At 41.4% G+C, this 17,302-nt stretch overlaps 1 protein-coding gene across 4 annotated transcripts in view; it reads right to left on the bottom strand.

The window, feature by feature from the left end:
• Positions 1 to 1,344: 1,344 nt before the first annotated feature.
• The window catches only part of LOC125458839 (cytokine receptor common subunit gamma-like), a 52,688-nt gene continuing 36,730 nt past the window's right edge, over positions 1,345 to 17,302 (bottom strand). The window contains exons 4-9 of one of the 4 annotated variants that reach the window (XM_048544574.2): positions 16,481 to 16,623; positions 14,923 to 15,088; positions 13,362 to 13,449; positions 6,972 to 7,056; positions 3,324 to 3,574; positions 1,345 to 2,218 (exon numbers count right to left, since the gene is read on the bottom strand). In XM_048544574.2, coding sequence (XP_048400531.1) covers positions 2,200 to 2,218; positions 3,324 to 3,574; positions 6,972 to 7,056; positions 13,362 to 13,449; positions 14,923 to 15,088; positions 16,481 to 16,623 — 752 coding nt within the window. In that variant the 3' untranslated portion in view covers positions 1,345 to 2,199. Of the gene's footprint in view, positions 2,225 to 2,267; positions 3,575 to 6,971; positions 7,057 to 13,361; positions 13,450 to 14,922; positions 15,089 to 16,480; positions 16,624 to 17,302 lie in introns of those variants that run through there. The other 3 variants (XM_048544573.2, XM_048544575.2, XM_048544572.2) reach the window with 3 other exon arrangements.

Here is a 17,302-nt window from a genome sequence, read left to right as displayed (position 1 = left end):
CCTCCACCTCGGCACCATGGATACAGATAGGGGCGTGGCCTCCAGCGCACTTCCTGAAGTTGATAAACAGCTCCTTCATTTTGCTGCCACTGGGGGAGAGACTGGTCTCTACATCATGCCACAAAGCTCTCTGTCACCTTCCTAGCCTCTGCTTCGTTGTTGTTTGAGATCTGCCCCACAGATTTGCACAATTTGGCCACACTGCCTTGAAGGTAAATTACAGTAGGGGGTTGAGTACCCAACCTTGCAGGGCACTGATGTTGAGAATTGTAGTGGAGGAGGTGTTGTTGTTGCCTGTCCTCATTGATTGCAGCCTATGGGTCAGGAAGTCGAGGATCCAAGCGGGTAGGGGGTCCTAGGTCTTGGAGTTCGGAGATGAGTCTTGTTGGTATAATGGTGCTGAAGGAAGAGCTAGAGTTAATAAGTTAGAGTCTGATGTAGGTGTCCTTGTTATCCAGATATTCCAGGGATGAATGCAGCGCTAGGGGGATGGCATCTACTGTGGGCTTTGTGTCCGCAGCAAATTGTAGTGGATCAAGGCCATCTGGGCAGCTCGAGTTGATGTGTGCCATTAGTAACCTCTTGAAATACTTCATTATGATGTTTGTCAGAGCCACTGAGAGGCAGTCATTAAAACACGCTACCTGATTTTACTTTGGCACCGGGATGACAGTGGTCTTCTTGAAGCAGGTGGGAACCTCACATCAGAGTAAGGAGAGGTTAAAGCTGTCTGCAAATACTCCCACCAGCTGATCTGCCCAGGATCTGAGTGCACAGCTGGGGACTCCATCCAGGCCAGTTGTTTTCCATGGGTTCACCCTCAAGAAGGCCAACCTGATGCCTGCAGCATGACCACGGACACAGGTACACCCGAGGCTGTTGGGGTAGGTGACATTATTTCACCGACCTTCTGTTCAAAATGAGAACAGAATGCATTGAGCTCACTGGGGAGCAATGTATTATTAACAGCGAGTCTGTCCAACTTCGTTTTGTTGCCTGTTAGGTTAAATAAGTCTTGCCATTGTCAATGTGTGCTTGTGTGGCTAGTCTAGAATTCTAGTTTGGTATTGTCATCCCTGATCGCTTTGCACAGGTCAAACCTAGGTTTCCTGTATAGGTCAGGGCCACCCGATTTGGACATCTCAGACCTGGACTTCAATACAGAGTAGACCTTCCAGTTCATCCATAGTTTCTAGTTGGGGAACATTTGTATTGGTACACAGTCCTTTACATACTTACTGATGAAATCTGTGATGGTAGTGGTGTACACAGTTAGGTTGACCACTGAGTTCTTGAATATGGACCAGTCCACTGGGCTCCTACATGACTGCTTGGAGTCATTGTCCATTACCTTAGACTATACAACTTTCTGTACTGGATCTTCATGCTTCAGTTTTTGCTTGTATGCCAGGAGAGGGTGCACAGACTTACGGTCAAATTTACCAAAAATGGGCAGGAATTGAATAGTAAGCATCTTTGATGATTGTGTAGGAGTGGTCCTGGGTATTTGGACCTCAAGTGAGAAGGAGATGTGTTGGTGGTATCTTGGTAGCACACTCTTGATGTTGGCTTGGTTGAAGTCACCAGCTATGATGAACATGGCCTTGGGGTATTCCGTCTCAAGGCGATTTGTCATGGTGTATGTTTTATTAAATGTGCTCTTGACTTCTACATGGGGTGGGATGTAAACTGCTGTCAGGATAGCTGTGGCAGGTAGTAGGTATCTACGCATGGTTGCTAATCTTCCTTGAAGTCGACAAAAATAAAAGCTGGGAAAGGTCTGAAATGGACTGGAGGCTTGTTTTCTCCTATTTGGCACAATTACACAAAGATTTACAGCAATGTACTTGAAATGGGGGTATTGAGAAACCAAAAGACATACTTTGATGAGTTTAAGCAATAGTTTATCCATTAAAAAAACACTACTGAAACATTTTGTAATTCCAGTTTATATTCAAAGTAAGTTACTTTAATTATACGCTCATCATTTTAAAGGTAAGCTGGAGACAGATTAATAATATATGTAAAGCACTTGCTAATTAATCATCAAACTGCATACTAAAAAATGTGAAACAGCCTGCTATAAGTCACCATTGACATCACCATACAATAACAGTCAAATGCTCCCATGTTACAATGTTCAGGCTGCAGCCAGCTCTCTCTCTGCCTCTGGTCACTTCTTGCACAATGCTATGCTTCTCAGCCAGACTTGGTGATGCTATAGCTTCAAAATAATATGGAACAAAGAAGGCAAAAACAAAAAAAAACACTTTCAGTCTCATATGTGTATTACATAAGAATAGCAAAAATAATACACAAGTTGTGTTAAGATTGTTACACATCCAATAAATCATACAAAATTCATGTACATTAGTTCTTTTATACTTTCTCATAGCTTATGACCTCACTTAATTTCTGAGACATGATGCATTCTAGAAGAACTTTTATTATTTACTATTTTGCACCTAATCCGCTACCATCTTGCATTCATACCAGGAAAGGTCAAATGCAGTTTTGAATTGTCTCCCTTAAGAAGAAAAATCCACTTTTATATTCTACAACTATACAAAATACTGATGTTGTGAAGCCAATATCTGACTGCCCAGTTGGAAGGTCTCACTAAGTGATGGGAGCCACAGGCAACATTGTGCTTAGTAGTTGACTCTCAGTCCCTTACTTTTCAATAAGTTAACTGGATGAGGAAAGATCAGGGGCTTCAATTCCCAACTGTTATACCCAAAGACTACTGCTCCTCTAATTGGGAAATCAAACCTGAAATATGGAATTGTATGTAAGGTAATACTTATGCTGCCCAAAGGCAAAATACTACAGAGTCTAAAAGTCTGAAATAAATACTGAAGTTGCTGGAGACATTCAATACGTCAGACAGCAGCAGGGGACAGTCTGATGAAGCTAATGTTTTATCTTGATGAGAAGTCATCAATCTGAAATGTGCACTCTTTCTCCTGCCCAATTTTCTACACATGCCTGAGCAATTTCTTTTTAAAAATCTGCAACTTACTATGAAGTTGAAATATGAACTAAAATACGAGAAAAATCAAGAGGTGATTAGATTCTGAAAGAGAAAGACAAATGTTTCGAGTTAATATCCTGATAGACCAGTCGTATTTTCAACATTTTTATTTTGATTTTCTCTACGGAGATTGTTGTAAGATTTAACATTTTGGGAATTTTATTCCTGAAAAGCCTGTGGATTCGTTCAGGATTTTGTACCACTGTTAATAGATTTTCTCCAGTGTCACAAAGACTTGAAATATGACAAATGTTAGACTCTGACATAGATGTTTTCATTAATGGCATACCTATTGCTCTCTACAAAAACGGCAATATCAGAAAACAGCATTGCAGGAGAGGTGTTTTTTGGTTGAGCCTCTCTTTTGGTGCCAAAAAAGGGAACTTTTTCTGGAATCTGTGTCATTCCACATTGCTCATAGGACCCTCCATGGACACTGCTCAGGGAAGGATTTACTGGTGACTCGCTCACGATACACACATTCTCGCGGTAGGCTGATTTGAAACCTTCCAATGCGTCCTTTGGGACACCAAGCCAGTCCTGTAAAAAATAAGACCATTAACCATTAGTCTACTTCCTATTGGTTCGCTATGCTAGCTGTACTATTGTCATATTGTAAGACACTTTTCTGACTCACTCTGAATATTGAAGCTCCATCTGTTTTCATGATGGTCGTGATTGTAACAAACTTAGCCTGGTCAACCTCTTAGAATAGGAGTTCCTTGATTGGGGTTGTTAGTCTGATCAAATCAGGGAGCCCTGGCTGACGGATAAGAACAGGAGTGTCAGAAGTTCTGTTCACTCCAAGGCTTGGCTCTGAGGGAGCTGTATCAGGACTTTCCACGTGTAAATAAAGGGTGATGGGAAACCAACCTCTGTGGAGTTACTTCAGCAAACCTATGCCGAGACTTCTGTTTTATTGCTTTCAAACAGCTATTAGAATATGTAGGAGAGGAATTTTCTCTTTTTCTTTCCCCATTAGTGAAAAACTGCCTGTATTCACAATAAGGTAGGTAAAATCCTTGGTCTTTTATAGGTGTAGTACCCGCAGCATGCACTGCCTACCTGGTGGCACTGTTGAGCCATGAAGAATGGCCAACCAGCAGCTATCAGTGGACAGGATTTCTGCTCCCCTGGGTCCTTGATCCTGGTATCAAGGGCCACTGCTGCCCAACTCCGTGCTGGCATCTAACTCGTTTGGTCATCCTCAGAAAAATTAGGCACATGGATGCTTTCTAGCTAGCAGGTGGGAAGCCCACCAACTCCATCAAATGCTGCCCCTTACGTGTGAGCAGTAGAGATGAACAAGATCTGACTTGGCTGTGATATTCTGACAGCAACTTTTTACATTTATCACAAAATCAAAGAATCATGCAGTAGTGAATGAGGTCATTTGGTTCATCATATCCATGCTGGCTCTTCAGTACAGCCATCTGATTCATTCACCCCTGTTCTGCATTTTAACAAAAGTCTTGTAAACCTTTTCCCTTCAAGTTTTTATCTAGCTCTTTTTGAATGTTATGATTGAATCTGTTCCCACCTGTAAAATTATTCCCTCATGCCACCTCTTGTTCTTTTGTCAATAATGATGAATCTTCTGGTTGCTGATTTTCATGGATCATAAAATCCCTACAGTGTAGAAACAGGCCCTTCAGCCCAACAAGTCCACACTAACCTTGAGACATCCCGCCCAGACCCATCTCCCCATAACCCATGCATCCATGAACACTATGGGTAATTTAGCATGGCCAATCCACCTAGCCTGCACATCTTTGGACTGTGGGAGGAAACCGGGGCATGCGGAGGAAACCCATGCAGACACAGGGAGAATATGCAAACTCCACACAGACAGTCACCCAAGGGTGAAATCAAACACGGGTCCCTGGCGCTGTGAGGCAGCAGTACTAACCACTGACCCACCGTGCCACCCCAACACAGCAGAAGTTCTATTCCCTGACTGGGACTCGAACCCGGGCCACGGTGGTGAAAGTGCCGAATCCTAACCGCTAGACCACCTGAGAAATTGACACTGGAAATGATTTCTCACCATTTGCAAAGTAAAATACTCATTACTTCGAACATCTCTGTGCAATGTCCTAATTATTTTTCCTCAAGAGAGAACAACCCCAGTTTCTTCAGCCTTCCAACTTAATTGAACACCCTCATTCCTAGTAGCAATCCAATAAATCTCCTCTGGACCCCTCTAAGGCCTTAAAACTTTCCAAAAATGTAATGCCCTGACCTGCTTGTAAAACTGAGGTCTAACAAGCATTTTATAAAAGTTCAGTGCAACTTCTTTGCAGGAGCCAATATGTACATTAAAAAAATCCATATGCCAATGCATTATTCACTCTTGTATTAATCACTTTGAATTATGTAACCATGCTTTTAATTCTTTCCAATGCGTGAATGCAAATGGTAGTGTCGCATCTCATGATGGGCATTGAAGAAGAAATCCTGACCAAAGAATTGCATTGTGGGAAGACACACCAAATCTCTGCAAAGTAATTTCCAAACACCGATGTTTAGAGAATGTGCCCCCGTTTTTCTATGACCATGAGGATGGAAGAGTTGAAGATAACACCTTAGACTAACAGCCTGTATTTCTTCAAGCAAACCTAGAAGGACGGGGGGGGGAGGGGTGCCAAAGAAAATATATCTGAGAGAACTGCGGATGCTGCTAATCAGGAACAAAAACAGAAATGGAGTTCTGAGGAAGGGTCACCCGGCCCAAAACGTTAACCCTGATTTTTTTCTTCACAGGTGCTGCCAAACTTGCTGATTTTTTCCAGGACATTCCAGATCCTAGCCACTTGCTGAATAGGGGGGGATAAAGTTCCTCATGTTGCCACTGAAAGGTAAATGCACTTTTGGACATATTAAGAGAACGACAGGGTGAGGAAGGAAAAAAAAAGTAGTACAACCCTTTGTAGCAAACCTCGTGTTTGCAGGGGCAGTTTATAAGGGGCTAGAATTTCATCTAGTAGAGTTACATGTTCACAGTTCATCATTACTTAGCTGTTGACTGAATCTTTTTTAAAAACACATCACTCATGCGGGCATCACCAGCTGGCCAGCTGTTTATTGCATATCCCTGGCTGGACTGAGCAAGTGGTGGTGAGATGTCTTCTTGACCCGCTGCAGTCCCTGTGCTGCAGGTTGACCCACAATACCCTGAGGAAGGGAGTCCTGGGATTTTGACCCAGCAACAGTGAAGGAACAGTGATGTATTTCCAAGTCAGGATGGTGAGTAGGTTGGAGGGAAACTTGCATGTAATGGTCTTCCCACTTAATTGCTGCCCTTGTCCTTGAGACGGAAGTGCTTGTGGGTGTTTATTTATAATAGATAGTACTTTCTGCTAAGTATACAAGTCCAGTCCATGCTTTCTGTTAACTTGAGTCTACAAAGTTTGGTAAATTGGGAAAGTTTGCAAACTTTGATAAAATCTTTAACGTTTATGACAATTCTGGGAGTAGCAGGGTTTAATTTCCAACACACTATCCTGGTGAGGTGCGACACATCATAATAGTGACTAAATTTGAAAAGAATTTCATTTCCTACAAACTGCTTTTTGATGATCTGAAGAAAGGTACAAAGTAAATTAAAGCTCTTTCTTTTCTTCCTTTTAACATTCCTTCTCGCTTTTACCCTGCTCCTGTAGCTTTCATCAGTTGACTACAACCAAAGGAACTTCCCAGGACTCACACCCACACTCATGCAATCCAGTTACTATTCCCCCTTTAAAGGGGTGAGCAATGTTTCACCCCAGCTCTCTGTCAATGCCACTGTCTAGAAGGCCTGTGCTTGAGGCTGAGATGGTTGTTCCACTGATATTTTCTCCTTCCTGTATTTGATAGCTGCATTCCGAGAGATAATTAGAATGAAAGGAATTTGCTTCCAAAATGTCAGAAGCATCTTTTCTTCCCTTTCCCTTACCTGAAAGTTGCCATTGTGATTGTTGAACAAAGGATCAAAGCTTCTGCCTGGATTGGGTATTTTTGGGATGATTATTACCTTCAACCTGCAAAAAAATACAATGGGTTAGACCTTAATTTAAATAGAAAACTAAGCAGGATAAGTGGATGAATCTTGTGCCAATTTAACTAGGGATTTCTAGGAAATGTGCTGGCTTCCTTGAATCACTTAACAATCAATAAACCAGTGATAATTATTGAGTATATGAATGAATTCATCTAATTCTGCTTCAATCTGAATCATCTGTATATCAACACAGATACAAAAGGTATTGTTGGAAGATGGTGAAGGAGTCAGTGAGACTAAATGAGTGGCAAAGGAGACCTTCACCACTTTTGAAGAAAACCAGAAGTAGTTCACAAAAATCAAAATGTAATCCTCAAGAAATTTATATATAGAGCGTGCCTCCAGTGTTTTTGCAGGCTGAACCATAAAACCATTGGAAGAATGAAGCGAACATATAGAGCTAGTTAACAATATGAAGCAAAATAAGGTGAGGGCATTGATTCTTTAAGCACATATAAAGGGTAACATATGGACACTCGAATGGGGAGAAGAGTTTGGAAATATATATTTATAATATTCTCCTTCTGGATAAATCTAAATTGAGTAAAAAGTGGCTTCTGATGTCCTCCTTCATCACATTGTTGTTAGCGGTTCCACAGAGTGGAAAAGTGAACCAAAAGACCAACAGAAGTTTGAAGGGAGGAGGAGCAGGCACAAGTGGTAATGGGTCAAGACAGGTCATCAAAATGCCTGTCCTGATGTTTCTCTTGGATGTCTTTTCCTTGGAGCAGAAGAGGGTGAGAGGGATCTCATGATTGAACTGTAATAAATTATGAGGGATGTAAATAGGGTAGATATGAAGGAATATTTCCCCTTAGTGGAGGGGTCAATGACCAGGGGCATAGATTTAAGGTAAAGGCCAGGAGGTTTACAGGAAGTATGAGGAAAGTGTTTATCATCCTGAGGTTGGTGGGAATCTGGAACTCACTGCCTGAAAGGGTGTAGAGGCAGAAACCCTGATAACATTGAAGAAGAATTTAGATGTCCACTTGCGATGCGAAGGCATTCAAGGCTGTGGGTCCAGTGCTGGGAAATGGGATCAGAATAGTTGGGTGCTTCATTTTGATTGGTGTAGACTTGATGGGCTGATGGGCCTATTTATATAGACCTGTATGACTGTGTGAGAGTAGCAAAGGATGATGTTTAGAAACATTGACAATTAAGAGGCTAAAAATGCTGGTGAAGACAATCAATCTCAAGAATTGTACTGGTCACAAGAAGCTTTAGTCCCACGAAATATGTATTGCTGGTGAATTTGTTTAACTTTATTGTGTTAGATAATGATTACACATCAACAGTGTATAGAACAGATGAGCAACAATATTATCCCGAATAACTCCATACCATAAGATCATGGCTTCTGTAAGTTCTACTTATTTTAAGGTCTGGGGACAACAACACATTATAATCATTAAAAAGAGTGGTGATTCCATACAAAGTAGCTGGAGTAAGCCACCTTGCCACTCCATTAAAAAAGCTTACTGAAACTGGACACATGATAAAAATAAATAGTTTTAGGAAGTCAGCAGATTCACCCAATCAAGAAACTTCCATTTCCTCTTAACAAAACACAATGTTTCTAATCGGAAATCTGGAGAAGTATTAATAGCATCAGATGATCGGGTGAGAGTAAAAATCAAAATGGTCTTAAAGGTGCACAATTTGCTGACTCCTCCTGTCAAAGACTAAAGGTTGCTAAAGGATTTATGGGTAATGATAGCTGGCTCATTGTAAGGATAAGTGCAAAATATTAAGTCTGTAAAATGTAGCACAGTAGTATTATAAGCTTTTCATTAACATATGATGGGGCAGCATGGTGGCTCAGTGGTTAGCACTGCAACCTCACAGCACCAGGGACCCAGGTTCGATTCCAGCCTCAGGCGACACTCTGTGCAGAGTTTGCATATTCTTCCCGTGTCTGCGTGGGTTTCCTCCAGGTGCTCTGGTTTCCTCCCACAGTCCAAAGATGTGCAGGCTAGGTGGATTGGCCATGCTAAATTGCCCATAGTGTTCAGGGGTGTGTGTGGGTCTCAGAGGGATGGGTCTGGGTGAGAGGCTGCATGGGGCAGTGTGGACTTGTTGGGCCGAAGGGCCTGTTCCCACACTGTAGGGAATATAATCTAAAAAAAATATGATTATGGTGAGGTAGTTATCATTTTGTATGTACTGTCCCTTTAAAGGAGCACATCGACTAGAGATACATATCCAGTTACATTTTCAAGCCTCAATTAAGCTTTGCTCCTTTACACACTCAGGTAGTGCATTCCAGATTCTAAGCTACATGTGAAATGCCTTTCCCTCACACAAACACGTTCCTACTGTTGAGGCGGTTCTAGCTGTTTTTGTAGCACTCTTTCAGCTAAAAATGAGAAATATTATCCTTCAGCTTAGGAAGCTAAGAGAGTGGAAAAGATTATTGAAAATACTCTGTGAAACTTTGGCTTTTGCAGAAGCAGAGATTATGGAATTCTAGTTGTCAAACATTATCAGTGAATTTCTATTTGAGAGTGTATAAAGACAATATCCCCACTGAATATTGTGTACATGATTATTCCTAAAGGGATATTGTATATGCAGTAAAAAACTGTATGAGGAAAGATTAGACATTGCCTTGCTGACTTTAAGCAAATGGTGGAAAGTAAGAAAATCTCTAAAATTACATGGATCATTCAAATCATCAACTGTTAGGGATCCCAGTCGGTGGCACATCTCAAAGGGTAATGTTATACAGATTATGCAGCTTTGTTTTGATTTGTTTTTGAAATTTTAGCTGTACCTTTAAGCTCTAATTTTTATTTAAAGATAGAGCAGGGAATCTGTTAATTGCCCATTAGCTTTATGCAGGTGATGTCATGTACAGGGGATTCATTTGTTGCCCTGTGAAAAGGAATGCACTGAAACAGTGGCTATTGGGTGATAAGGTACATGTTTGTTATCATAGAAAAATAGAGGCATACAGCACAGAAAAGGCCCTTTAGTCCATTGACCTATCTACACTAGTCTTAGTCCTGCTTTCCAGTACTTGGCCCATGGCCTTGAATGTTATGACATTTCAAGTACATATCAAGTGCTTTTTAAAGGTTATGAGATTTCCTGCCACTACTACTGTTCCAGGCAGTGCATTCCAGATCGCCAACACCCTCTCAGTGAAAAATTATTTCCTCAAATCCCCTCTAAAGCTCCTTAAAATTATGCATCATTGTGATTGCTCCTTTGACTGGGGGAATAACTGCTTTCTATCCACCCTGACCATGCCCCTCATTACCTTATATCTCAGCATTCTCTGTTCAAAAGAAAACAAGTATTGGCTCGTTGGTCTAGGGGAATGATTCTTGCTTAGGGTGTGAGCGGTCCTGGGTTCAAATTTCAGACAAACCCTGTTTATGAGCGGCATGGTAGCTCAGTGGTTAGCACTGCTGCCTGCACCCTCAGGCGACCGTGTGGAGTTTGCACATTCTCCCTACGTCTGCATGCGTTTCCACCAGGTGCTTCGGTTCCCTCCCACAGTCCAACGATGTGCAAGTTAGGTGGATTTGCCATGCTAAATTGCCCCATGGGCTCCAGAGATGTGTAGGTTAGGTAGGTTAACCATGGGAAATGCAGGGTTACAGGGATAGGGTAGTGGGATCGGGCTTGGTGGTATGCTCATCTGAGGGTTGGTGATGGGCCGAATGACCTATTTCCACACCATAGGGATTCTAAGTAAACTTAAGCTAATCCATCCTCTCTTCATAGCAAAAAATGCTCCTCACCAGGCAGCAACCTGGTAAATCTCCTCTGCGCTCCCTCTGACACAATCATGTCCTTCCTGTAGCAAGGTAACCATAAATGCACACAGTACTCTAGCTGTGGCCTAGCCAAAATATTATAAATCTCCAACGTAACTTCCCTGGTCCTATAATCTATCCATGATTGATAAAAGCAAGTAACCCCCTTAGTAAATTGCCTGCCACCTTCAGGGATCGAAGGACAAGCACCCCAAGATCTCTCTGTTCCTCTGAGCTTTCTTGTGTCTTACTATTCATTGCATACTCCCTTGTCTTGTTACTTCTTCTAAAGTGTATCACCTCACACTTTCAGGATTAAATTTCAACTGCCACTGATCTGTCCACCTGATCAATCTGTCTATACCATCCTATAACCCCAGAGCTTTTTCCACACTGTCAACCACATGGCCAGTCTTTGTTAACAAGGTGTAGAGCTGGATGAACACAGCAAGTCAAGCAGCATCAGAGGAGCAGGAAGGCTGACGTTTCGGACTTGGATCTTTGGGGTCTAGGCCCGAAACGTCAGCCTTCCTGCTCCTCTGATGCTGCTTGGCCTGTTGTGTTCATCCAGCTCTACACGTTGTTAACTCAGATTCTCCAGCATCTGCAGGTCCTAGTGTCTCTGAAACAATTTTAGCCTGTCTTTGTGTTGTCTGTAAATTACTTATCCCCCACACATTCTCCTCTATATCATTTCTGCATGTGACAAACACTAAGGGGCTCAGCACTGAGGCCTGTGGTATGCCGCTCTATACCCATTTTCATTTACATGAACAGCCTTCTACCACCACCCTCTGTCTCTTACCACTAAGCCAGTTTTGGATCCAACTTGCCAAGTTACCCTTGATCCCATGTGTTTTTACATTCTTTATCAGTCTCCCATGTGAAACCTTGTCAAAAGCTTTGCTGAAATCTATGTAAACCTCATCAGCTGCACTGTCCTCATCTACACACCAGATCACCTGCTCAAAAATCTCTATCAAATTTCTGACTATTTCTGATCAAACCTTGCATCTCTAAGTGGAGATTAATTCTGTCCTTCAGAATATTCATCAATAGTTTCCCTACCACTGATGTCAGACTCATTGATCTGTAATTCACTGGTTTATCTCTACCCCACTTCTTGAAAAATGGAACCACATTAGCTGCCCTCCAGTCCTCTGACCCTTCTATTATGGCCAGAGAGGAATTAAAAATTTGGGTCAGATCCCTGCAACTTCCTCTGTCATTTTTCATAGTGGCATGAGATACAACTCATCTAGACCTGAAAATTTCTCCACTTTTAAGCCTGTGAAAACCTTCAATACCTCCTCATTTCCAAATGCAATCTGCTCAAAAACCTCATGATCCTTCTTTCCGAAATTTGTACCTGCATCCTTTTTCTCCAGAGCGAAGGTTTTTTTAACACAATGCCAATATTCTGTAGTTTCGTACACAGATTGCCTTCTTGGTCCCTAATCAGTCCTTTATTTTCCTGGTTATCCCTTTCTCCTTTATATGCTTATTAAATAACCTCTTTTGTCCTTAATTTTACCACCAGTGTTTCTTCATGTCTCTTCTTTGGTGGCCCAATTGCTTTCTTAAGTTCTTCCTTGCACTTTCTATATTCCACCAAGGCCACTGTTGACAGAATCCTTTTGTATCTGCTAAAAGCCTTTTTTTTCCCTTTCTTGTCCGATCCCAAATATTCCTAGACATCCAGGGTTTTGTGGACTTGCATTGCCATGCTTCAATCTAAAGGGGACATGCTGGGCCTGTACTTTCCCCACTTTGTGTTCCCCCCCCCCCCCCCCCCCCATTCTGCTGTAGATTCTGTCACAAATAACTGTTCCCAATCTACATTGGCCAGATCCTGTCTTATTTTAATAAAATCTGCCTTGCCTTAATTCAAAGCCATTTGCACATTTTCCATTGCAACCTTACATTACACTGCATTGCAGTCATTGCCCTTAAAATGGTGGCCCCCTCTTACCTTGAACACCTGTCCAGTTTCATTCCCTAGATACCCCCACCATCCCTTGATGGACTTTCTACATGCTGACATAAACAGCTTTCCTGCATACATTCCACAAAATCCAAGACCGGTAAACCCTTTACACTATGATTATCCCAATTTGTGTTGGGAAGTTCAAATCCCCTCATACAATTATGTTTTTATCATTATTTTTACACACCTCAGTGAATTGTCCATGGATCTGCTCCTCTGCTGCCCACTAACTGTTTGGGGTGCCTACAATACATTTTCAACAAATATGACTGTCCCTTTTTTGTTCCTAAACTCTACCCACAAAGCCTTTTAAGTCATTTCTGATATATCATCCCTCCTCACTGCAACTAACTCTTTAGCTTCTTTCATATCCTCCTCTGTCTACAGTCCATGGCATGCTATGCAAATAGAAATGTGCAGTTAGTGCATTCTGGCATTCCTATGGTAGCAGACACATGTAAAAGATGGCAAAATATAACATAATGTTTTATGAGTCATAATATCTGTGGAATTTGTACTATTGGTACTCACCGTTCATTCTTTGTCGCCATAACAATAAGTAGGATTAATGCAAGAAGAGAAAGGACTGTGATTGTAGTACGGAGACCTGTTGAACCCTCTGTGAAACAAAACAACAAAGTTCCATCACTTTCTGAAACTGTTAAGTATCTATTTTAATTGTCAGTACATTTTTTCTGCTGGCCCTTACCCTAATTAAACAATTTCTCCCACTTTGCTGATCATTTAGAAGCTAGGGAGGATTCAGAAGAGATTTAATGTCATAGAAATACACAGCATGGAAACAGATGCTTCAATCCAATTTGTCCATGCTGACCAGAAATGCTAAAATAATCTAGTCCCATTTGCCAGCATTTGGTCCATATTCCTCTAAACCCCTGCTTATACATGTACCCACCCAGATGCCTTTCAACTGTTGAAATTGTACTAGCAGCTACCACCTCCTCTGGCAGCTCATTCTATACACACACTACTCTCTGTGTGAAAAAGTTGCCCCTTAGGACCCTTTTAAATCTTTCTCCTCTCACCTTAAAACTATGCCCTCTAATTTTGGATTGCCCTACCCTGGGGAAAATATCTTGGCTATTCACCACATCCATGCCCCTCATGGTTTTATAAATTTCTATTTATCAGGATGTTGCCAGGTATGGAGGGTTTGAGTTATGAAGAAAGGCTGGATAGGTTGGGACTTTTTCACTGGAGCATAAGAGGTTGACAGGTGACCTTATAGAGGTTTATAAAACCATGAAGGGTATAGAAAGCGTCAATGGTAGGCGTCTTTTTCTAGGGGACATATTTGTAAGATGAGAGGAGAGTGATATAAGAATGACAAAAGGGGCAAATTTTTATGCAGAGGGTGGTTCACAAGTGAAATGAACTTCCTAAGGAAGTGGTGGATATGGGCACAATTTCAACATTTAAAAGACACTTAGATAGGTATATAAATAGTAAAGGTTTAAGAGGGTTATGGGTCAAGCCTAGAGGGTGGGGAGGGGAAACTACTTAAATTTGGGATTATGTTCGGCACACACTGTTTGGACCAGGGAGTCTGTTTCCACACTGCATCGTCCTATGGCTTAGGCTGAAAAGTGCATTTGGGATATAAAGCACTGTTGGGAAGATTTTCTCCTCTCTCTGCTGCTTCAGTCTTTTTCTGTGACATTGCCACCTTTCCCTTGCCATGCAGTATTTATTTGCAGAAACTTAAAGATATCTTCCACATTCTGCTAATCAAATGCAGCGATGTTGGACGCACCACACTGATGATATTATCTCCACCTTTTCTGAAGCATGCTGTGTTCTTTTGGGGCACGCCAGTTCACACAATTCCTATCTCAGGGTGAAAAAAAACACCTTATTTTGAAGGGCCAAGAAGATTAATTTAAATAGATCATACTAAGGTTTTTATTCTACTTTCCCAGGCATCTTCTCTCGAAGGATTTTTGGAGATAGTGAAAAATGTTTCATCATTTTTTGTTTTTACATGCTTTCTGATTTTTAGTTACATTGGACATTATCCGAACACTGTTTTCCAGAGGTCTAGTCTATTACATTGTAAACCCACATAATTTACCTGACTGTGTGTGCTCTTTTCCCCACTGAATAGCCGGGCTCCAATTACTCCACAGCTTAGCGTTGGCACAATACTGGTTAGACTTACTTCGCACTTGAAAGGTGTAGAATTTCTCTGGATCTACACTTGACAAAACATACTTTGTTTGTGCATTGATGACTTGCACCTAGATGAAGAAATTCAGAGAAAACGGCATGGAATCATAAGTGAAGATAATATTAAAATCTCAATTCATGGGTAAACAATGTGTCTCCAAGCTGTTGCTATTTACACTGACTGGTAAGGAACTAATTCCAGATCACCATTTTCTCACTTCCTTAGTAACCAGCTGTTCATAACACAAGGAGGAAGGGACAATCTAAGCTCCTGTAAGTTGACATTCAATCAAATTCCACCTTTGTTATCAACATCAATCACTCTGACCTCGCCTCTGGAGTTCAGCACTTGGAGAAAATCTGTTCTGAGGTCAGGAGCAAATTGGCCCTAGTTGAAACCAAACTGAGTGTCAGTGATCAGGTTATTGCTGAGTAAATGCTGCGTGAGAGCACTGTCAACAAGCCCATCCATCAATTGACTGATGATTTGGAGGTTAATGGGGTGATGTTTTGCTGGATTGGACTTTTCCTGCTTTTTTTGGGTGGGACATAATTGGGCAAATTTTCACCTTGTATGTAATGCCAATGGGGCACTTTGGTTAAAGTTACAGCCAAGTCTGCAGCATTTCTCTTCAGTAATATTGTTTGTATTTTGTCAGGGTTCATAGATTTGAAGAACTGCCTTCAGCAGTTTCTTGATATTGCATGGAGTGAATTGAAATTTCACTTATGATGCTAGGAATCTGATGAGAAGATTTACCTGGATCATTTATGGAACTCTTCTTGGCTGAAGCTGGATGCAAATGCTCCAGCCTTCTTGCATGTGCTGAGATGTGCTAGGCTTGCCCATCATTGCTGACGGGGATATTGGTGAAGCCTTCAACTCCTTCTAGATATAATTTTTCAACACTATTTACCACTTGCTGCAGCAGGGCTTTGATCCATTGGTTGTGGGATCACTTAGCTCTGAGAATTGCATCCTGCTTCACTAGGTCGACATCTCACTTTTCAGGAACGCTGGTGTTGCAGATAATATCCTCAAACACTTACATGAGACATTTGCCTTCAGTCTCCTGAAATGACCTACAAAGGGCAGCTTAATTCAAATTGAAATCAGGAAGGTAGGAGACCTTCATTCTAGTACACAGTGACAAAGGGAATAATGTCCATAAGAACTCTCACCAACTTTCAGAAATGCACCACTGAAAGCATTCTATCTGGGTGCACAGCAGCTTGGTGTGGCACTGCTCTGCCCAGGACCATAAGAAACTACAGAAAGTTGTTTACCCAGCCCAGATCATCAAACAAGCCAACCTTCCATCCATTGACTCAATAAATTAAATCAAATCAAATCAAATCATGTACTATAATATTCGGTTCCTAAAACAATAGCTACTATTCTCTGTTTATAAGGTATTTGTTAGTAAATATGATCAGTCCTGTCGGTCATTGTCACTTTGTACCTGCCAATCTTTATCCTTATTACTGCGGTGCCGGATTTCATACATTCGACATTTCAGTAGCTTTGCTGGTGGGTCCCAGGTCAAAAAGAGCTCATTGTTTTCAGACATATTCAGCGTCAGGTTGGCAGGAGGATCGAGTTTCACTGAAAAGCATGAATTGAGTTTTTGCTGTTATTGAAGTAGAATATTTCAGGCATTTCAGAGAGTGACTCTATCAGAAAAATAAGATTGTAGTTCAATGAAATTGGAACAAGCGAACTTACTGAGGTTCGGGAATTATTATAATTTCTAAACAAAAAACAAGGAAGTGAATTCAGCGGGAAAGTAGGATAATGTATCACACCCTACTCACTCAATCTCTGCACATCTCTTCTGTTTCAGTTTAATGAGGACATATTTGATCCTGGGAAATCCAGTACTCACTGTAACCAGTACAAAATCCACTCCACAGGTTTAAACATTACAAGTACTGCAAAGTAAAGCAGTTTGATGGGCTGGAAGTCGGTGATACAGAAACGTGAGACTTTCAAAGTGTTGGGAAAGGGCCAGTCTCCATTTCTGGGACAGCCACAAGGGCTTCCCTGGTGGCAAGTGCTCTAGCACAGATGTGGGATGTATGCTGCAGAAGCTATTGCCGCAGGCAAAATGGAGCATCAAGCAGCTTCTTTAACGTGGAGTGCACTTGTCAAGATACAACTTAGCTTACAATAACCGTTCATTCCCAAACATACATTAAGAAGTGTATATGCTTCTAGTACTAGTTACAGCAATTGAACATAATGGACCTGATTTTTTTATTGGCACTGATTTCATGGTCATTAT

This window comes from Stegostoma tigrinum, chromosome 15 (assembly GCF_030684315.1).
Source record: "Stegostoma tigrinum isolate sSteTig4 chromosome 15, sSteTig4.hap1, whole genome shotgun sequence".
Lineage (NCBI taxonomy): Eukaryota > Metazoa > Chordata > Chondrichthyes > Orectolobiformes > Stegostomatidae > Stegostoma > Stegostoma tigrinum.
The sequence above is the reverse complement of the archived record's forward strand: the minus strand, read 5'-3'. Positions and strand labels throughout refer to the sequence as shown.